This window comes from Scleropages formosus, chromosome 3, assembly GCF_900964775.1.
Source record: "Scleropages formosus chromosome 3, fSclFor1.1, whole genome shotgun sequence".
NCBI classification, from domain to species: Eukaryota; Metazoa; Chordata; class Actinopteri; order Osteoglossiformes; family Osteoglossidae; genus Scleropages; species Scleropages formosus.
Window position 1 is genome coordinate 27,899,017 of NC_041808.1, and position 23,648 is coordinate 27,922,664.

The 23,648-nt window shown below is 40.6% G+C and overlaps 1 protein-coding gene across 2 annotated transcripts; it reads left to right on the forward strand.

The window, feature by feature from the left end:
* The first annotated feature begins 870 nt into the window (after nt 1–870).
* Nucleotides 871–13,110, forward strand: ncf2 (neutrophil cytosolic factor 2). Of its 2 annotated transcripts, XM_018738553.2 has the most exons (15): nt 871–1,116; nt 1,326–1,408; nt 1,590–1,698; nt 2,820–2,954; nt 3,593–3,700; nt 4,300–4,359; nt 5,636–5,679; nt 8,265–8,406; nt 9,177–9,242; nt 9,359–9,431; nt 10,240–10,286; nt 10,405–10,556; nt 10,671–10,812; nt 11,348–11,465; nt 12,550–13,110. In XM_018738553.2, the coding sequence occupies exons 1-15, from the start codon at nt 943–945 to the stop codon at nt 12,645–12,647; spliced, it is 1,551 nt and encodes a 516-aa protein (XP_018594069.1). In that variant the 5' UTR covers nt 871–942; the 3' UTR covers nt 12,648–13,110. The 2 variants fall into 2 exon arrangements, with proteins under 2 accessions (XP_018594069.1, XP_018594070.1); XM_018738554.2 differs by lacking the exon at nt 3,593–3,700.
* Nucleotides 13,111–23,648: the final 10,538 nt, after the last annotated feature.

Consider the following 23,648-nt stretch of genomic DNA (forward strand, 5'->3'; position numbering starts at 1 on the left):
AATGCTAAGGTTTTGTGAGTTGTACTGCTATGTAATTGTTTCTTATAACTGCTTAATAGGTGCTGACTGGTGGTGTAAATACAAAGTGTTTTCCTGGGTTCTCCACAGCTCCTCACTCATAGCGCTTCCTCTAACAGCACAGCTGAGGTAGGATGGTGTAATAAGTTCTAAGTTTTTATCCCTCCATTCATTTTCATTAACCGCTTGTTCTGATCAGGGTTGCAGTGATCCGGAGCCTATCCCAGAATCACTGGGCTCAAGGCTGATGGGGATACACCTTGGGCTGGATGCCAGCCCATCACAAGATAACCACAGATACACACACACACACACACACACACAGATGCCCTAAGTTTTATTTGTACATAATTAATGTATAACAATATTTATTCTTTGTATACCTGTAAGCAATGCACATAGATGGCTGCGTCGCCTGTGCAGAGGACAATATTATTGGTGGGTCGTCCAGGTTGGGTTGTAGAGGGGAGCATTATCGAAAATGTATTTGTGAGCATGATCCCTAAAAAGTGAGCATTAATGAACATGAACCAAAAATGATTCATCATTGACCAGATATGGTGAAATGGGCAATGACAGCATTTATAGCGCATGGAAGTGTTACAGACTATTTTTATGTATTATAACTTTCTTCAAAATTTATTACGGAACCTAACTCGGATTTGACCTGCCCGGCTGTTTTAAGGCTACTGCCTTCTACACGAACTTAAAACTTAAGACTTTAGATTCAGAACCGCTGTAAAGAATAATGATAGATATTTCAGAAAAAAAGCTCTCAAAGAGGTGTCAAAAGAAGTGTGATGACACATTTCCTGCATTGCCCCAGCAAGAGGATGTTGGGTAACTTAGAGAGCTTCTCTGTCAGTCTTCACTCATTTTCACCGCAGTTCCCAAGTAGAGTTTGGGTCGTCGCTGCAGGTAAAAATGTCATTTGTGGACACAATCAGACAGTGGGATAAGGGGATAGCCTATGCCGACAACAAGGACTGGACAGCTGCTCTAAACGTGTTTTTGGACATCCGGGATCAAAACTCAAAAATATTTTTCAACATTGGGTCCCTCCACCTGAACAATCACGAGCTAGATGCTGCAGAAAAGGTAAGGCAGTTCTTCCGGCAACACTGTATATTGGTGTTTACTGTAGAATTATTTATGAAAAATTTCCGTGAGATACAGTTTTTGGTGTTTTGGCAAGCGTCGTCTTTTTTCACTGTGGAGAAATCAGTCAGTAGTAAAGTGCAAGTCATAGCGAAAAGGGAAGTGAGTCTGTTGACAGTTCCCTGTATGTTTTCGGAAATTCCCTTTAGGCTTTCGACAAAAGCATCTGCAAGGATGAACACTTGGCCATTGCCTTCTTTCAAAGAGGAATAACATTTTACAAAAAAGAGATGTAAGTAAGGTTTAACAAAGCAAGACTCGAACGTTGAACGAACTGCTGGAAATCAGCCATAAATTTTAAGTAAAAAATAAATGAATAAGGAGGGTAATATGACACGGAAATAGTTTAAGAATACTCAAAATGTTTTAAAAATTCACTTTTGATGTGTGTTGTACCTCTGACATCCTTGCAGGTTTGAGGAATCTCGAGGTGATTTTCAAAATGCCTTCGCAGAATTACGAGGAAATCAGCTTATTGACTACAATCTTCTAGGTCTCAGATACAAGCTATATGCTTGCGAGGTAAACGAAATGGACCAGATGTACGATTTACAAAGGAAGAATTTATAAACTGTATTATTATTAATAATATTATTGTGTATTATTATAAGAAGGGGGCGTGGGGGCGCAGTGGGCATGGCTGGGTCCCGCTCTCTGGTGGGTCTGGGGTTCGACTCCCGCTTGGGGTGCCTTGCGATGGGCTGGCGTCCCGTCCTGGGTGTGTCCCCTCCCCCTCCAGCCTTGCGCCCTGTGTTGCCGGGTTAGGCTCTGGTTCGCCACATCCCTCCTTGGGACGAGCCTTTTCAGACTGTGTGTGTATTATTGTACTGTATAAGTAGTCATTGCTATTATGAGTGAATATGCAATATTGCTGGCAAAGTAGATAGGCTGACTCTTAGAACTTAGTTTGCACACAAATAAAACATTTATAAAAAAGGATGATTTAAAATGAGGGGGGCGCAGTGGCGCAGTGGGTTGGACTGGGTCCTCCTCTCTGGTGGGTCTGGGGTTCGAGTCCCGCTTGGGGTGCCTTGTGACGGACTGGCGTCCCGTCCTGGGTGTGTCCCCTCCCCCTCCGGCCTTACGCCCTGAGTTGCCGGGTTAGGCTCTGGTTCCCTGCAACTCCGTATGGGACAAACGGTTCAGAAAATGTGTGTGTGTGATTTAAAATGAGGCCAGATTTATCGTTTTCCACTTTAACAATCAGCCCTCAAATGTCATCCTGGTTTCAGGAACAGAGAATACACCTCTTTGTAGACAAAAGAAAATCAACATTTTTTTTTTTTTATTTCCCAGTCTGAAATATGTTTTTTGACAGTTAGGTGGAAATCCTATATCTGAGTAATTAATGTTGACTGTTGGAAAAGACACACACACATTGACTGAAACCGCTTTTCTCGAGCAGGGGTCACGGCAAACCAGAGACGAACTCGGCAATACAGGGCGTAAGGCTGGAGGGGGAGGGGACACACCCGGGACGGGACACCAGTCCGTCACTAGGCACCCCAAGCAGAACTCGAACCCCAGACCCGCTACACGGCAGGCAATGTCAGGATGTCATTCTGGAAAAGTATTGTATCACAGAGAGGTGTCTTTTATTGCCAGGTCTTTCAGAGCCACTATTGGCTTGCTCTTTCTCACAGGTTCTACACAACATGGCCCTCACCCAGGCCCAGTTGGGCCAGTGGGATAAAGCACAAGGGAGCCTCCTTACTGCCTTAAACCTGAAGACCGAGTCAAAACATGCTTACATTGACCAGGCTCTGGAATCTATCTTAGTAAGTCGCTATTGAATTGCTGCAAAAATTAAATCTACATTGAATTGAATATCTTTATTTAACACAGAGGCTGAATTAATTTAGACGTCTCATTTTATTCACAAGCTGTTACAAAGCGTGTTCACTTTTCAGAAGGAGTCAGGCAAAAAAACTTGACATTCCAATGTTAGAAAGCTCACAAGTTATTCCCTAACCACTAAGACAAGCTTTATACACTTTTCCACTTTCATTCACTGCTTTGTCAAGTTCATGGTGGTTTGGAACCACCAATCTGTTACATGAGTCAATATGAAAACAATCTAATTTTTTTTGCAGATGCAAGGCAATTAAATAAATAACAGTGCAATAGAAATCTCAGCACATCCAGTTGCTCAGGAGGTTCTTACTACCTGACAGCGCACTGATAAGAGGACAGTCACTAGCATAACACTAGACTGACCGACTGAAAAACCTTTAGTTTTGCATACATGTCTAGGTAATTTGAAATGTTTAAAGTGCAGTATATTGAGAATTGCAAGTACAGAAATGTAACACACCTATCGATCACGTAGATGAAATAAAACAAAATCAGAGTGCTATTCGTATAAATAATCTCTGATCCATGTCTAAATCTGAACTGCTATTCTTTTCTTCAACAGAAACATAGGATGTTTGATCTGGTGGAGATCAAGAGAGGGACACTGTTCAGACCAAAAAAGCATTATGTAGCTGAGCTGGAGAATAAAGATTATATGGGCAAGGCAAAAGTGAGACTTTTTTATTACTGTGAACTCATTTTATAGTAGTTGTTGAAGCTCTCGTTCTCCAAGTTATGACTCTTTATAGAACTTGCCCAGACCATTTTTCTGATAAATAATTTTCATCTTTAATTTTGTGTTTTAATGAAAAAAATCCTCACATTCAAGAATGATCTAAAATGCACTAAAAACTACATACATTTCCTGAGAAACAGTGGATAAAAGGTTTGAAATTATTATTAACTAAGTGTTTATAAACAGCAAAAAATGACAAATACCTTGCTTGTGTAAGTTCTCTCATGTTACATTTTCAAAGGAGGTGGCAGTGAGATCTTTTTTCACTATGGGTCCTAAACACAGGTTTTTATGTATGTAAGTATGGTACACAGTAGCTGCACAGTACAGTCGCTGGAGATTTTTTAAAGTGATATAGAGTGGTTTTTGGCATCATGTGAATTATAGAGATGTTATTACTCTTGCAGTTTTGTGGGGATGGCCCAGTTATTTCTATTTGTAGTGGAACTGATTATTGCTACTACACCTTACAAATTAACCATGACAGCTCCATTCTTTAGTTAAACTGCTTACTCTCTCTGGTGTCTCTGCAGATACTTGCTTCCATTGTTCCTGAGGATAAATTCTCAGGATTTGCTCCCTTACAACCACAGGTACAACTATTCTGTATTTTATTCTGTCTTCTCAAACTATTCTGTGAAGTATTTCATATTCATTGACAGCGTTTGAATAAGTGCAATCATTCGCCTGGGTTTCTCTTTCCGTTAATGACATGATCCGATTCAGTGGTTTGTCCTGTGAGGGTTTTTTCTCTCATGCTTGCTTGACTGGGATTGCAGCAGCAGGGAGTGTGTACATAGTGAGAGCAGCCAGTGGAATGTAAGGTCTTTTGGGAAGAAGTTAGAGCCTCAGTGTATGAAATTCTTGATCCAGGAAGTCCATGATGTGCATCCAGCTCCACCTAACCTGTTCTGCTGGGTGGAAGTTGATTGGAGATCATCTTCAGCAGACGTTGACAGGTGCTCAAGGCTGTGGCAGTGTCTCTCAGTGTAGGGACAGCACACACTAGGACCTGCTGGCTGGCAAGGAAGGCTGTAGCACATGCCAGGGTGGGTAAAAGAGTGGAACTGCTGCTCAGAACCAGTTCTGTGTTTCTGGAGACCTCAGGAGACTGGCAGTTGACGGCAGCTACGATGGAAGCTGAGATGATGGAGAGACATCGCTAAGACTAGACTTTGTGCCGCTCTGTCATGTGAGGGTTAATGTGATTCAAAATGCTGAAAGATAATGAAATGAGAGAGCTCTATTCTTGTGTAAAAGTAAAAGCAGAGGGAGATTTGCCTCGATGTGCTTTATTTTGGCAAGGGGTTTGACTTGTTTTATTTATTTTTATTTTTAACTGAATTAATTGAAATTAATGAAATATTCAAACAAATATTTTAGGGATTTTAAGAAATCCCAGTGTATTGTTCTTGTTTTGTCAGTTTTGTCAGGTTTTGAAGTTGTGGTGTTCACAATTTAACGTTTCATTCTGTATCTTTTGTATTTGTGAATTTAGCTGAAAGTGGTTAAAGCTCCACGTAAATGGTCAATTTATGTCGTTTATCTGTAAATTAAGTTTGAGAAAATTAAAAAAGATGGTGGACACAAGCATCAACAATTGAAAGGTGTGATTTTGAAAATGTTCTCAGGTTTGTCTGTTTTGAGTTGTAGCTCCAAATGACATAATCTAGTATATAAAGCATGGATTTGGTATATAAAGCAAAAGCTTGTAAGTACATTTCGTAGGACAAAATAATGGTGTAATGACAGTCAAATTTCAAGACAACTAAAACAACTGGAAATTAACCTTTTTAAACTATGTAGAGATTTGCTGTTAGTGGCACCTTGGCTGTTGACATTGAAAATATTGTTCCTGTTTCTTTCAAGGTTGAAGAGGCTCCAGTTCAGCCCAAAACACCTGAAGTATTAAGGTAAAAATAACAGTGATGGAGTAAACTCATAAGAAATATGTCCAAAGTAATTAAAAAAAAAAAAATCCATAATGGTACATCAGCTAGTGATAGTGCCTCACAGCTTTTGGGGTGTGGATTGCAGCATGGGTTCAGATCCATCTCTACTCTCCCTAAGCATGTGTGGATTTCTTCTAGGTGCTACAGTTTCCTCCCACACTCCAAAGACGTGTTTGTGGTGAACATGTGAATATACTGTAAATTACTGTACCCTTTGGGTGTGGCTATGTGAGATACATTTCTGTAAATACATTTGTGTGGATGGGCAGATAGTTGTATGTCGCTCACTATAGTTTATCTAGCATTCTAAATCACCATGGACAAAGGTGTCCAGTAAATTTATTACATTTATTCCGTTAGCTGACAAGTCTCTGAAAATCGACTTATAGTTTTAAGATACTTGTCTGAAGCGTTACAGCTGGTAGGGTAGTAGTTAGTGCTGCTGCCCTTCTACCCAAAGGTCACAGGTTTGAATCCCAGCTGTAGTACCCATGAGAAAAATATTTAGCCTTAATTGCTCTGGTAAAAAATGACCTAACTGTATAAATGGGTTAATAGTTTAAGTAAATTAACACTGTAAGCTGCTCTTGGGAAAGAGGTCAGCTAGATAAGTAATAAATGTAAATACATTGCTGTGCTATCATGTTCAGTGGAGGAAATGCACTCTAAACTTGAAACTGAAAAAACTTAGATATGGTGTTACCATATAAGACTTGGTTCATCAAAATCATTCATTCAAAAACAAGCACACAATTATTTGCTCAGGTGCATAAGATGGACAAATAACTATATGTAGCTTAACACTAAGTTGATTTAGATGTCATTATAATTCAACTTTGTAGTACATTGTAATACAGAATTTTTAAAAAATCCTTAAGGACTTTAAGAAATCTTACAAGATAACTTGTAGAAGCTTGTTTAAGCTCAGTTTGATGTTGTTGTTTTAGTCGTTCGTTCAAGTCTGGTTCCATGTGACTGCATGGAATTTAGCGTCTCAGTTCTTCCTCCATCCATCCATCCATCCATCCATCCATCTATCTATCCATCCATCCATCCATCCATCTTCTGTCCCACTGTCCTAAAAGGGTCGCGGTGGCAGCAGGGAGAGCAGAGAGACCCAGCCGCCCCTGTCCCCCGCAACTTCCTCCAACTCAACCTGGGGGATCCCCAGCCGTTCCCAGGCCAACTGTAAAATGTAATCCCTCCAGCAGGTCCTGGGCCGACCTCGAGGCCTCGTCCCAGTTGGCCGTGCCTGGTATACCTCCAAAGGGAGGCGTCCAGGGGGCATCCTTATCAGATGCCCGAACCACCTCAACTGGCTCCTCTCAATGTGAAGGAATAGTGGCTCTACTCTGAGCTTCTCCCGGATGTCCGAACTCCTCACCCTGTTACGGAGAGTGAGTCCCAGCACCCTGCGGAGAAAACCCATTTCGGCCACTTGTATCCGCGATCTTATTCTTTCGGTCATCACCCAGAGTTGATGACCATAGGTGAGGGTATACACGTAGATCGACCGGTAAATGGAGAGCTTCGCTAGCTCAGCTCCCCCTTCGCCACTACAGACTGGTACAGCGACCGCATTACTGCTGCCGCTGCTCCCAGTCTGTGGCTGATCTCACTCTCCCTTCTTCCCTCACTCGTGAACAAGACCCCAAGATACTTGAACTCCTCTGCCTGCAAAAACTCTCCCCTTACCTGGAGGGGGCATGCCATCCTTTTCCGTGAGAGAACCATGGACTCAGACTTTGAGGTGCTGATCCTCATCCCCACCGCTTCACACTCAGTTGCAAACCGTTCCAGTACGTGCTGGAGGCAACCATGTGACGGTACCAAAAGGACAACATCATCCACAAAAAGCAGAGATGTCACCTTCCGACTCCCATACAGAATGCCCTCCTGACCTCGACTATGCCTTGATATCCTGTCCATGAAAAACCACAAGCAGGAGTGGAGACAAGGCACAACCGTGGCAGAGTCCAACACCCACACCGAGCAGGCTTGACTTAATGCGGACGCAGTTTTCGCTCCGTATGTACAAGGACCGAATGGCCCGCAGTAGTGGTAGTAGTAGTAGTAGACCCCATACTCCCGAAGCACCTCCCACAGAATTTCCCGGGGAACACGATCATAGGCCTTCTCCAAGTCCACAAAACACATGTAGACTGGATTAGCAAATTCCCATGCCCCTTCAATGATCTGTGAGAGGGTAAAAAGATGGTCCGCTGTTCCACGGCCAGGGCAGAATCCGCATTGTTCCTCTTCAATCTGAGGTTCAGCTGAGGTTCAACTAACAGTTCTCAGTTCTTCCATGTCTGTATTCATTCCTTAGGTAATACTGTTTATCTGTCTTAGCCTCTGTTGTCTTCTTTTCCCTTGGCCTTCAGTCTTTCCCATCATCAGAGTCTTCCTGTTGTTTTTGTTTTTAATCTTTGATTTTAAACAATTAAAAATGACTAAATAATCAGTTATTTTTATAGCAATGCTTTCAAAATGTGTTTTTTATCACAAGTCTAGAATTAAAAAATATTTCTTGTCATATCCTGCAGGGCACTGGAAGGGGATCCCCATAGCGTACTTTATGAGTTCCTCCCAGAGACTGAGGATGAGCTCGGTGTACTGCCAGGAAACATTGTTTTTGTATTGGAGAAAGGATCAGATAATTGGGCAACCGTCTTTTTCAATGGGAAGGTGAGCAATCTCAATTCCTATCCGTTTATTATACCCTGGATAATGAGGAGGCACAGAGAGCGCACTGCAAACAGATAAATGAAAGGCAGGAATGAACAGGAAGGAACACGGGAGAGCCAACTCAAGCAGGCAAGCAGGGAAGGTCATGAGCACTGATTGAGATGCCGCAAGGTCAATGGCTTTTGTAGCAAAAACCTTGTTAATAATAACATTTTCAACAAATTTGGCCCCATTTTAAATCATCCTTTTATAAATGTTTTATTTGTGTGCAAACTAAGTTCTAAGAGTCAGTCTATCTATGTTGCCAGAAATATTACATATTCACTCATAATAGTAATGACTACTTAAACAGTACAATAATACACACACAGTCTGAAACTGCTTGTCCCAAGCGGGGTCATGGGGAGCCGGAGCCTAACCCAGCAACACAGGGTACAAGGCTGGAGGGGGAGGGGACACACCCAGGATGGGATGCCAGTTCATCACAAGGCACTCCAGGGGGGACTCAAATCCCACACCCACCAGAGAGCAGGCACAGGCCAATCCCACTGCACCACAGCACCCCTGATATTTAAATTCCCAATACAAAATACTTTATGGTACTCTGCACAAACATAATAACTGACAAATACAATACAAATGCCAGCACTGACTGAAATTGCTGTATATGTCAGTAACACACCGTGATATTCCTGGTTGTTTAACCCCAGTCTTTGCTGCCAGGTATTTCTCTTCCACTTCCTTTTTAACTGATTTGTGTTTATTTACAGAAAGGGCTTGTTCCTTATAATTATCTGGAACCCGTTGAGATAACCTTATCTTCGAAGCAAGGACAGGTAACCTGCTTTAAAAATGTGTTCTTTGCACATGAAATGTTTATCTGGCATTTGCTGTTAAATAATAAATCTGTGTTTAAATGTAAGAGAACTGAAACTTTACAATGGTATGGTAGGCAGATAATCTGAGCGATGCCATTCCTGCCCCTCCCAGAGGAGAAGCTCCCACTAGGCCAAAAAGAAGAAGAGGTAACATTTCTCCAACATTGTTTGCATGTTGTTATCGGCAATGTTATTTTCCCCACAGTAACTATTTCAGTTTTCATTTTCATCTCATGAAGTCAACAGCAAAGTCCTCAAACCTAATGTACAAGAATCAATAAATACAGAAGAATTAGTAAAATTATTTTTTCCACATTTAAAGGGCTTTTAATAGGTAAGACACTAAAAAAAAGATTTCAACACTTTGTTACTTCTGATCTGAAATACCAAATAAAATAGTGTCAACAGCAGTAAAGTAACCACATAATAGTAAAAAGATTAATTTTCTCTTAAAGAATAAAGTGTTTAAGTTGTCCTTTGCCCAGTGCATCAAATGCACATCACGATTAAGCTATTAAATTCCAGAATCTGGCATTTATAAAGGTGGGATCTATAGAAGATAAAATGCCTGTACTTCTTCCTTACTCTGTTTTTCTCTCTTTACTTCCATTTTTACCACAAAGGTAACCTTGTTTATATGGACTTTAAAAGTAAAACTGTCAGACATTTATTCATCCACTATCAATAAAGAGAATTGAGAGGCTGCTTATTAACTTTTGAAAAGTTGAGAAATTATTACAGTTTTTATTTCTTCTTTTTAATTTTTCAACAAGATAGATGAGCGTATGATTTTGATTTATGAAGATTAATATTCCTACTTATTCTTACTAGCAAAAGGTGTCTTCAACTCAGTTGGAAAGAGAATATGTGGTTATGTCTAATACACTACAATACTTCTGGGAAATGCTTTTATTTGCCTATGACTAGTGATAAAAATATCTTTCTCCATACACAGCCCCAGACTCACTTAAAACTTCAAGTGCATTGAAAACAGCTGCCAAGGTATGGAAATAAACACATCAGTGTGAAAATAATGCCTTAACTTACAGCTTCACATCTGTATGTATTATGGCATAATACACAATGGATCTAATTACTTTTTCTTTTCACTTACCTTCAGGCCAAAGAGACAAGAAAGGTCCAGAGATGCATTGTGAAAATACACTTCAAATACACCCTTGCCATCACCACAGCTCCAGGACTTCCATACAGTGCTTTACTGCAAAAAATTGGCCAGAAACTGGGTTTGCCAGTCCAACAAATAATCTTAAGGTTTGGCAACACTAGATGGCTAGGAGCAAAAACCTGTCTTCAGTTTGAACTTATATCTCCCGTCTGAAGTTTGAAGTTACAGTTATTGTCTTACCGATCTATTTCATTTTCCAGTTATAAAAAAAGTGGCTCGAATACAAAAGTAACAGTCAACGAGTCAGAAATGGATAGCGTGTGGAAGAGTGTCCAGAATGACCGACTGGTACTGTGGTGTGATCTCAGCCCAGTGGAGTGCCAATCCACTGGATCCACAGAGGTAAAAAGCCTAATGAGTATGTCAAATTCAGAAAATTGTCTTAATGTCCTTCATAACTGTCAAGGTTCAGTTGTGAAAAAGTTTGTGAACCTTTTGAAATTGCCTGTATTGTGTATTATTCACAGCTCAAATGTTCTATGATCCTCATCTAAGTCAGTAACAGATTAAAACAAAAAAGAAATGCATTTCTGTATTTTCTGAAAATATTGAATACATTATTTACTGTCTATGATAGAAGAAGTATTTGAACCTTTAGGTTTAGTAACTCATGGAATTTTCCTTAGTTACAAGAGCATCAACCAAATTTTTATTTTGTATCTGCTGCTCAGGCCTGAAAATTGGTTTGGGCTGGTGATTTGGTGACTAAATTACCCTGTAGCATCTGTGTGTGTGTGTGTGTGTGTGTGTGAACGTTTTATTGCTCCACTGTATAGATGGTTGAATGATTGTAGGAAGTTTAATGGTATGCATCTAGCATTGTAAGTGACCTTGGATAAATGTATAATCATCATTTTATTCTGCTATATTACATTAGGAAACGGACCACAAACCTCAAGTTCTTGCAACGATGGTGGCCCTTCATGCCTTCGAAGGTTCTCAGCCAGAGGACCTTCAACTCCAGTGTGGTGATATTGTCACAATTCTCTCAAAAGGTGAGACCACTGCTATATGCATTTCATTTTAGGTGACACATTCTTGTTAAGTGAAATCTGAGTTATTATCAAAGGAATTATTAAATCATACTATTTCATGATTTGCTTTCAATATTCTACAAAAATAAAATTCCATTAAAAAATAGTAACATGCTGTAACTCAGATTTATTGACATTATTACAGAATGAAATTTATTAAAACTAAAGTGTTTTAATAATTATCTTATGAATATATATATATTTTTTTAATGAAACGAAACATTCAATATTTTTGTTATTTGTCCTCAGTTAATTTTACTGCCAAAAGTAACACAAAGAGAAGGTTCATGCAGGCATATAATATCGTTATAAGCAACTTTGAGCTTTAAGCTTTTTTCAAAAGTCACAAGGACATCTTGATTCTCAGTTTTTGTGGTCTTGCTTTAAAAATAAAGTCTTTTTGTTTCTTTTTAATTTATTTCTCACCAGGCTCCTAATTATAATTTCTGCAAGAGTACAATGAAAATGTGTAATGCTGTTTAAAAGTTAGAGGTACAAAACACCACTAGTAACATTTCCTTGTTGCTAAAGTTTTATTAAAACCTCCATATTCAGTGAGGCCCATGCCCATCAAGACGCTATCTTTACCGTATCTCTGTTCTAAGTGTGAACTTTTCTACCTTTAACTAGCCAGTACTGATAACAATTTTCACAACATCATAAAAATTCAATGTCATCTACAGAACTAGACTTCTGCACACCTTCTATGTTAGTTGTTTGCCTTATCATATTTTGCAAAGCCTGTCAGACCAGGTGAAAATCTTAATTTACTGATTTGTGCTCCAGCTGTGATGTTGTTATCAAGCTATTCATTGCGTAAACTGTAAGTCTAATAATTCAGGACAAAATTATATACAAATTTGCATTGCCAAATAAGTTACTCATTATACAGTTATAATATTACTTCTTTCTTAAAAATAGCTAAACATTCTTAGGAAAACAGGTTCTGAATTACGGTTCGGAGCACCTTGATATGCTGCTTCTTGTTATTGTTCAGTGCATTATTAATATCAAAATTAATCCCAAACTGGCATGTCTCTTTCAGTGAATAATGAATGGTTCGAGGGACAGTGTAATGGGAAGGTGGGCATTTTCCCAGCTCTTTTTGTGGAAGAACTTGTTATGGAAGATAAACCAATATGAAGATGTTAAATGAAACTTCAGTAAATCAGTAAGATACATGCTTCTTAAATTGTAATAAAATAGTGCCAAAGTAAAAGCTTTTTACTATATAAACATATTACTGTACTGTAACTTTCATGCTTTTGTTACTTTGTGTAGCATAAAACAGTAGAGAACAAATGAAATATTACATACTACATAAGTACTATTTTGGACACATTACTTGTATTGAGCATCCGTTAATCTGTTTACTTTCTTACTGAGATAATTGTTACTGCATGCAATGTTGTACATTGAAATATTTGAAAATTTGTTTAAAAAATTTCTACAAAAGTGTATTTTTTATGTTTGGCTACAGAAAATTAATTTTAATGAAACTTCCGATGTAACTTGTTGATGAAATAGATTAGGGAAAGAGGAAAGAGAGTTATGGATCAAATGAATTGCAATCCTTATGATAAATAAATACTCCTGGCACAAAAAATAACGAGGCAGTTACTGTCATTTTTTGTCTTACAAGGTACTTAAAATAGACAATCAGGGTTATGATACAACACGCTACAACAACTTTATTGACAGATTTCTCTGAAAATTCTTTTGCACTGTAGCAACACTCTCTTTCAGGGATATGACATATTACACAACAAGGGCAAACACACACTGCTGTTAGAGAAAAGACAAAAAAAAAAAAAACTATATACTGTAAATAAACAGATAAATAGCACACAGTGCTTTTCCAGCTGATGTGAAAAACAAAAGTAAATCTGATTGCTGGGCCCGAAGAATCTTAACCTGGAGAGGAATTAAATGCATTGCTATACCTCACTGCAGATATAAAAACACATGTTTCATACAAAGGTTTTATCTATATGTACACCAACGTACTGTATTTGTAAAATGTAGCCTGATAAAGCTCTTCATTGTGAAATAATATTGGGGATGGAAGAGACTCAGGGGAAGACCAAACATAACCTGTTTTCCTGGTGTTGATGACAAGGGCATTGTGGTCACGCCACTCTATGAGATGATTGACACTGCTGGACTAGGTTTCAGTCATCTTTGTCAGTCAGTATTTGGGAAAATTTAATTAATACTTTAGTGATGTTATCTCTAGGTTCTATCTTGCTATAGCCATTTCGTAAATGTAGAATTTAGTATGTTTCCATTTTATTTTTGGAAAATTTTGCTCACGGCCAAGTCTATATAAACAACACAGTTTAAATTTATTGAAGATTCAATAAGGTGCACAGTGGTGCAGCAGGCTGTGCAGGTCTATTTAGGTGTAGGTTTCAATCCAGTTCTGTCTGTGTGGAGGTTGAAGCATCTCCCTGTGTCTGTGTGAGCTTCCTCCAGTCTTTTCCCAGCATCCAAAGACATGTGTTTCAGGTTAATTGGTGACTCTAAATTGCTGGTAGTATATGAGTCTCTTTAGTCACCCTACATTGACTTAAGATCCTGCCCAGAATGTACACTAACTAGCCTAGTCCCCCTGTGATTTCAGGGTAGAATCTAGACAATGGTGGGGGCTGTTGGGGTGCGGTGGTGTAGCGGGCTTGGCCGGGTACTGCTCTCTGGGTCTGGGGTAAGAGTTTCGCTTGGGGTGCCTTGTGATGGACTGGTGTCCTCTCCTGGGTGTCTCCCCTCCAGCCTTCCACCCGGTGTTGCTGGGCTAGGCTCTGGCTCGCTGCGACCCTGCCTGGGCCAAGCAGCTTCAGCCAGTGTGTGTGTGATCTGGACTACCATAACCCAAGATAGACAAGTGTTTAATGATAGTGTATATAGACTTTACATGCAAGTACTGTATGTGTACCTATTAACCTTAATAATTTTTAAAACAATGAATAGGTCTGTGACACATTACACACACACTTCCTGAACCACTTGCCCCATACAGGGTCGCGGGGAACCAGAGCCTACCCGGCAACTCAGGGCGTAAGGCCAGAGGGGGAGGGGACACACCTCGGATGGGACGCTAGTCCACCGCAAGCGGGACTCGAACCCCAGACCCACCAGAGAGGAGGACCCGGTCCAACCCACTGCACTCCCCTGTGACACATTACATAACATGTAATTACATTATGTGACACATGACACATTACAGATTATGTTACTGTGATATTTACTTTTATCTTGTGCTTCATTTGGAAGAAGTATGTTTAGATTTTCCCTTTTAAGATAGATGAAGAAAAGAGGATTTGTATTTAATTTATATAGCATCATGCCTGCCAGTTTTAATGCTGTCTTGAAATGTTTTCTGGAATCAAAACAAAAAAAAAATTGTTTCGCTCATTGTTTCACACATGTTTTGAAAAAAAAAAAAAACATTTATATTGTTGTACTCGAATCCTGTCTGACATGTGCTTAAGTACCTCTTACATGAGAGATAAGTAAAAGCTAAAGAAGTACCAAGTACTAGTACTGAAATGGAAAGAAACTACCTTGGAGGTTCACACACCCCAGCTTCTCTGAGACTACTTGGACTATAGCTTGCCGATACACGATTAAAAAATATTCACTTTCACATTCTAAGTATTATAATTTTCGGCCCAGATTTCTCTTTCACTGCTGAAAACACATATGTATTATATATGTAACTTTTCATTCCAAGACTAATTTTAATAAAGACAAGATGATGATGAATGATGAATGAATGATGAATAATTATTAAAATTATTAATTCAATTTTTTTGCCATTGTAAATTACACTATTAATTTGCACTTTATGGAAAAAACAAAGTTGTAATACTTATATAAAGAGTTAAACACCAAACTTACTGAACCTTTTTGCACGCTTACATTTTTAGTGGAGAAATTTAATCTTTCTCCAGCTCAATCTGTTACTTGTGCTTTAAGATGTTCTAATGGGAATGAAAAGTGTTTAGTTTCCCTTACAGAACAGCGATTGTCTTTATTAACAATTGTTAATTAAATTTATGTACACTTATATGTGAGTACAGGTGGTCCCCGATTTACGATGGGGTTACGTTCCACGAAACGCATCGTAAGTCGAAAATGCATTTAATACACTTAACCTACCAAACATCATAGAGTAGCATAAGTGCGATGACCATTACGGGCTTGCCACCTTCTTGCGGGGCAATTATCTTGAGTTTCTCCTCAATAATTACCCTCCTCCTCGTCTTCCCACCAGTAGCAGGAGACACAGATGAACGTTTCTGTCACATTATGGAAACACAAAACACAACGTAGCAACCACATGGCAGACTAGGCGATGCGGATCGCTGCCACTGCCCGGGATCGAGAGAGTATCGTGCCACATATCGCTTGCCCGGGAAAAAAAATCAAAATTCAAAATTCGAAGTATGTTTAATACTGAATGTCTATCTCCAGCTCACCATCGTAAAGTCGAAAAATTGTAAGTCGAACCATCGTAAGTCGAGAAGCATCTATATTAAATTGTTTGATTTTGACTGTCCACATATTGGAACCTGTATCAAAAAAATCTGCAGAATTTAAGCACTCTGGTACATAGTAGCCTATTCATCATGTTTCACTGCATGTACGTTTGCAGATATTAAAGGATTTAATGCTAAATTTGCAGTCTTTAAAATGTGTATTTTTAAAAATTGTAAATTTTTCTTTTTTATTTCTTTTATTTTAAATCTATTGCCATGTGCGTTGCAAAATAGAATTTTTTACAATTTTTCACACAACGTTAATTTAATCACATGTATGTTTCATACAAAATAGCTGTGTCTTAAAACAAAATAAATAGAATGAAAATGCAAATTCTGTGATTTACACATGCACTCATGGTTAGGGGTTTCTTCGAGCCACTAGAGGGCACGGTGCACTTGGCGCTTGGTGACACCATCCTATACAGTTCTCCTGGTACTTCAGGAAGCTGTAGATGCCTGTTGATCATACAACTGAAAAATCTCGAAAGTCGCCTTTCAGCTTTGATACGACTTCAGCATATTTACAGCTCAGAGCCCAAAATGCACAATCCAATATTGTTGGCATTAGCATTTTGTAGTGCTGAGCTGACTGCGTGTAGGTTTGAATCCTGCTCCATTTGTGTGGAGTTTGAATATTTTTCCTGTGTCTGTATGGGTTTCCCACCATACTCCAAAGACATGGCATTTAGATGAATTGCTGACACTAAATTGATCATAGTATGGGTGCGTGTGCGTGTGCGTGTGTGTCCGTTTGTGTCTACCCTGCGATGGACCGATGTCCTGTGTAGGCTGCACCCTCGTTGTCTGAGGTCCAGTGATTCTGGGATAGGCTCCAGACTGCTGTGACCCTGACAAGGACAATATGAGCAAACAGTAATCCATTAAACTTACTTGGTTATTTGTACATGTAAAGTTTTAAGTTGCACATTTTTGGCATTAATACATTTCACTAAATTACACACACACACACACACATTTTCAGAACCGCTTGTCCCGTACGGGGTCACGGGGAACCGGAGCCTACCCGGCAACACAGGGCGTAAGGCCGGAGGGGGAAGGGGACACACCCAGGACGGGACGCCAGTCCATCACAAGGCACCCCAAGCGGGACTCGAACCCCAGACCCACCGGAGAGCAGGACTGCGGTCCAACCCACTGCGCCACCGCACCCCCTTCACTAAATTACATTTATAAATTAATGTGCTTTTATTAACATTTTGATCACCCTGTTTTCATTTCTTTTGACTTTTTGCTTTTTCTCATGTTTTATTGATGCAAAAAAGTGCTTTCTCACGTTTTTAATACATTCAGCCGAAGCTATATAAAAAGTGATTGTCATTATACATCTACGGTAAAGAATATTTTGCAGCCAGGAATTACTCTTCTCTTTTTGTGTAGCTAGCTTTCTAACTGTTTATTAATTAGCTAACAAGCTCTGTGTCCTTTCTTTGAGAACATCAGTACAATAAATCCTTTTTCTTAAATAGGACTTTATTCAGAAAACACTGTTTTCGTAAAGTTTCTGTCATGATGGTGAGTTTGAAAGAGCGAAGGATTCAGTTGCAGGCTCCTTCTTTTAATTAGCAGAAGGGACAGGCAAGCAAATAGTCTGGGTCCAGGCAAAGGTCCATCAAACGTCAATCATTATCCAAGGGGAATACGCAGGCTCAGGGTCTTTAAGGCAAAAGCGAGAGGTCAAAACTAGGGAAACCAGCAACAAGGGGCAAGGAACCCAAAAAAGCACAAAGCGTTGCGGTGTCTCAGAATGAGGATCCGCATTAGTGGAGCTGGGGGGTCTTCCCTTATACTATGCCCCTTTGGCTGGGTGCAGGTGTTGTCAATGGGCTGATGGAGGGGGGGGGGGGTGACAGTTACAGATAAAACTCTGAGACTCCAAGACTCTTCTCCGAGATGTACGTTGCTTTGGAGAAAAGCATCTGCTCAATGAATAAACGTAAATGTAAAAGCAAAGCAAAAGACAAACACTAGCACTGGCATATGAAAAAAAGCTAAATTAGATAACAATTAGGTCATTGCAATAAATGTTTTGTATAACTGTTGTTCAAGCCAAGTTCCATTCCATTACATTGTCAACAACTGCTTGTCCCGAGCAGGGTCACGGCAAGCCGGAGCCTAACCCGGCAACACAGGGCGTAAGGCTGGAGGGGGAGGGGACACACCCAGGATGGGACGCCAGGCCGCCACAAGCGGGACTCAAACCCCAGACCCACCCGAGAGCAGGACCCGGTCCAACCCATTGCGCCGCTGTGCCACCACACTCCCCAACACCATTTACCCTACCAAAAATAAAGCAAACAAAAATACACCCATCTAACCTGACTTCTGACTAAAGAAAAACACAAGAAAAGGCTACAAAAGGAAATGACGCTCACTCCTTTCTCAGTGTTGCATGTTTATACTTATTTAAAATGAGCTATTTACACATATATTACACACAACACACATTTTAGGCTTTTACACTCTATTTACAAAGCCGTCCCACTTCCAATGCACATATGGATTAGAACAAGTTCTCATACCAAAAATATATAGTTCAGCGAGAATACATGTCTTTCTGGTAGAGTCAACCTCTACCTGGTCAGGTGGTCATGTTGCTTATTAGCCTTCTTCCATTTCTGCAGGCCAGTAGCAGTTGGATGTCAGTGAGTCTCCCCAGCTTCATCTATGGATATACAGAGAGAGACACAATCACACAAACACAAAATATTGCAGGCTTGGAAAAAGGCCAAAACAGTTACGTTGTTTTGGGTTTCTTTTTTTTATAGAAAAGTCAGTTATGTAGTGGTTAGGGGAAATGTCTTGTAACTTAGAGGTTGCCTTTCAAATCTTGATCCTGCAATTACTCTACTGCCTTTGAGGAGTATTTATCCTGAGCAATTGTGGTATAAATACTCTGCTGTTTGAATTGGTAAAGAGTTCTAAACCACTTTGGAGGAAAGCATCAACTAATGGAAAATTACTCATACAACTTCATTTTGGGCAGCGGGAACTGCTGTGATTAGAGCTGTACCTTTACAATCAAAACACACAAGTCTGAATCCCTGCTCCTGCTGTACTACACTTTATCAGGGTGCTTATGCTGAATTGCACCAGTAAAAAATGCCCAGCAGTATAAGTGGGCAAATAATTGCAAGCAGCTTAATGTACAAACCTGACAGTGTAAAATGTCAGGCATCAAAGGCATCATTAGTAATAATACCGAGCAGAGTGTATGTCATAAACACTAGAAGACTGGTGTTCAGCAGGAAGGAATTTGGGAGCGAGACAAGCTAAATATCTCAGCATTTAACAGGTAAGTGCAGGAATGGCGCATGGAGAACACAAGGAGTGCAGAACAGGAGTCACTGAGATGGGTCACAGGTATAGTGGTAGAAGTATACTGCAAATCATGTATATTTGCAGCTATCGAGGAAAAAAAATCAAAAGATGCCAGGAGGTCAAACCCCCAGAAAAGTCTAGAAAAGATGGAAATCTAAGCTAAAATACAACCACGCTGTCATGATCCCTGAAAATCAGACTTGAGATGAATGTAGCGGGTGTGTCCCTCTGGATCCACATGAAGCACACCTGAACCCAACAAACACCAAATCCCCAGCACCATAAAGGGAGTGTGGGACAAACATCTAATTGTGCATTCTTGCATTTCCTGCTGATCTCACAGCGATTCTTGTTCTGTCTACTCACATGCCTCTAAAGTCCTGTTCACAGAATGTTTGTGTTCAGTCGCAGAGCTCCGTCCTGTCTGCATCTGTCCTCCATGCCCCTGTCCTGATCCTGTGTTCCTGCCCAGTCTAAGTCACACTTCCATGTACTCTCTTTCTTTGCACAGTATTCTGTTTTTCAGGACATCACCCTTTTCATCTGCATTCAGACACACATCCATGTCCACCTTACCCCCAGACAGGGCACAAGCCAAGTACAACCAACCAATTTCAAGAACTGCTTGCCCCCAGTGGGGTCACGGCAAGCCAAAGCCTATCCCAGAGACATTGAGCACAAGGCTGAAGGGGTGGGGGGGCACACCCTGGACAGGATGCCAGTCCATCACAGGGCCACAACTATGCACCCAGGCACACGGTCAGGTGAAGGTACTGGAGCAATTACAGGGCAAACACCTTGCTCAAGGGCACTGCAGCCAGGGACGGGGATCAAACCGGCCACCGTTGGAGCCAAAGGCAGCCTCTCCAACCACAACGCCACCAGCCACCCTGTAAGCCAAATACAGAGCATGGGAAATATAAGGAGTAGACCCCAGATTGGATGCCAGTCCATCGCAGGGTAGATACTTACAATAGCAAAGGAAGTTATACAGAACGCAAGGAGACTATCATGGGGAAGTCAAACTCTCCTGCAGAATAAAAACAGAAATTGGCCACCAAAGATGAGTCACTAAGAACCAGACATAATTGTTGTGTGTTTGTCATTGTCTACATATATTGAATGGCGATGTGATGATAATGACATTACATGGAAGCTAGGAAACTTTTTAAAAAAAAAAAAATTGCAATATTAGACTGCAAAACATGAGGTGATGTTGACAGCTTTTCAAGTTCGACTGAATATGAACAGAAACGGGTGGGCGAATCAAAACACATTAGCTGTGATTTTGAGGCACATGAGCTGTGTTACATAATGAGAAAAAAAAATGCAGGTGTCACCAGAGGTCATTGCTCCTGCCACAGCTTCTTTGCCACTCCTTCTCTGGCAGCCTTCTCTCTTCTTATCCTCTTTCATAAACCGAATAAATGAATAGGTCAACCATTTCTGCAGCTCTTCTGGTTCATGCAACCCCTGAATTGTCTATTTTTAGTCTGTAAAAGGCTGTCTTAAATTGAAAAGCAACTGCAGCTCCCATTGTGCTAGTTGCAGGCACCATTTTCTCTGCTGTCCCGACCTTGGTTACACCCCGCCCTCCTCCTGCCAGCGTTCCAGCTGGTCTCAGCTGGCCTGCCCAATATTGTTCCCGTACTTGTCCCTTTTGGAAGTGCCCCATGGACATCCATGTGACTGTGCTGCTCTATTTCTTACTCTACGGCCTTTTGTTACTGTCTCATGAAAGGATTGCACTCTTCACTGTTTTCCACAGCTTAGGCCCCTTTTACCGGTGCCCTATAGGCATATTTACAACTGAGCTGCTTCTGTCCCACTCCAGCCTATTTTCAGCTCCCATGCTTGCCTTCTCTTTTGACCGCCCCTTGCCAAAGTGGGCCTTATTGCTGTCTGGTCTGCACCTTTTCTGCCTTGCCCTTACTCTTTGGTCCTCTTTTTCTTCCCACCAGTCCCCCAATCCTGCCATTTTCTTCTTGCTTGTCTTTAACTTTACTTGAATTTCCCTCCACCTGTTGGCACCTATATCTTCAGTGTTTGCGTTGTAGTCTATCACCGTGTCAAACATTCCTTTTCTCAACTATCATTGCATACTTTCCAGTTTTATAGGGCGTCATGTCATCTGTGACTGTTTGTTTGGGGGAGATGAAATTTTATATTACCATAACATGCCTTACTGTGTGCATGCACCAGATTGCCCTAGCAACAATCTATTTTGCTGAATAACTGTCACAGAGTCCAGGAGATGTGTGCAAGAGTCCAGTGGAATAAGGATACGTAGAAGCTTATAGCATTGCAATGGGTCACTACAAGTAGCTCATTATTCCTTAAGGTGTGAGAAATACTAGCGTTGTCTTCCAGGAGTTTGTTAACCAGGTAATTAAAGATATAAAGCATCATTTCATACTGGCGTATCTTAACAATATTTTGATATTTTCTAGGTTTTATGAAGATCACGTAGGCTATATTCCTATGATTTTACAAAGACCTATGAAGATATGCCATTTGTAAAAGGTGAGAAATGTCAGTTCTTCCAAATGAATGTAGTGTTCCTTGGCTTTGTGAATGGCCCTCATCAGGTGTAAATTGACTCTGAAAAGGTAATTGCTGTGGTATATGGCCATTATTAGTTTTTCAGTGCTTAATTAGGGGTTTTTAGTACAGCAGGAGGGGGTGTGGTGGTGCAGCAGGTTTGGCCTGTGCCTGCTCTGTGGTAGGTCTGGGATTCGAGTCCTGTTTTGGGTGTCTTGCAACTGGTATCCTGTCCTGGGTGTGTTCCCCCCCCCCAGCCTTTCGCCCTGTGGTGTTGGGTTAGACTTGCCGCAACCCCGCTCAGGACAAGTGGTTTCTGTGTGTGTGTGTGTGTGTGTGTGTGTGTGGTACAGCAGCAGTACTCTTGTCTGGGTTAAATCGGGGAACACTTCTTCATTCCTTGCACCCCAGAGGTCCTTTGAGGACTTGAAAAACCATTTCAAAGTTGAAAAATCATGATGCTTTGTTATTATTGTTCACGGTCATAATAAGACTCTAATCATGCTTTTCCCCGGACTTCATCACATAGTTACCAAATCCAAGCAAAACACAACCATTTATTGAGAGATTCTCAAAGGCTTGCTCATGCTATCGCTTGCTCTTGTCTCATCCAATTTAAAACACTTCACACAGCTACAGAAACCACAGAGGCTATGGTTCTTCAAATCTTCTCCCTGTGGGTTACCAGAGGACAACACCTCAGACAAATGTCATCAGTTCACATCAAGGATTTGAAAGGCCTTCTAGTTCTGGTTTGGGGAATCAGTTAGTCTGACCTCAGGATATCATCTGCAGGCTGAAAGACAAGTGGAATGCTTCAGTCATGCAATCACACAATATTTGCAGAGCTGTTGCAGTACACTGGCATCTTGTCGAAGGCAAATCCCTTAGCCCTGATACCAGTTACATTTGCATTTATTCACTTAGCAGGCACACAATTTAGAATTAGGAAATTTGCATTTGGCCAGTGCCTGCTGTGTGGTGGGTCTGGGGTTAAAGCCCTGCTTGGGGTGCCTTGCGATAGCCTAGCATCCTGTCCAGGGTGCGTCCCCTCCCCCTTCAGCCTTGTGCCCTGTGTTGCTGGGTAGGCTCCGGCTCGCCATGGCCCTTCTCGGGACAAGTGGTTGTGAACGTTGGGTGGTTGGTTGATTGAGTGAAATTTGCATTGGACAACAAGCAAAGGAATTAATACAGGGAAACAAATATCTCAGCCCAGTTACTTGTCCATTGTCCAGTACCACAGTTTTTGCTGAAGAACATTAAATGAGTAGCTGCCCATAGAATTAGAATACAGAACCTATACTTTTTGAGCCACACTATTAGCTGTTTCTTCGCGGTTAGATAATTTATTCTAGGAAAACAACAGGATACAGGTATAGTAAAAGATGTGCTTAGTTACCCAGTTAAAGGCAAAAAAGTATTATGATTTTGACTTTTCTTTTTGGTGTAGATATAGGACACATGCTGGGTGCTCAGGCTTGCTAAAAGAAGAAGTGTTCTTGTGGTTTATACCTGAAGCCCCCTGTAAAAACTGTTTGTGGATAACCCATTTGATGAATTTTCTTATGCTAGAAAAATGTAACTTTTCATCCGCATGACAGTTCATACGATCTCGGAACACCTTTTTGAATAGTGGATCTTTTGGGAAATGGTGCTTGATACAGTCTTTGCCCTGGTTTCATTTATGTGGATGTATTTGCTGTTTCATTGTGTGCTGCTGTTG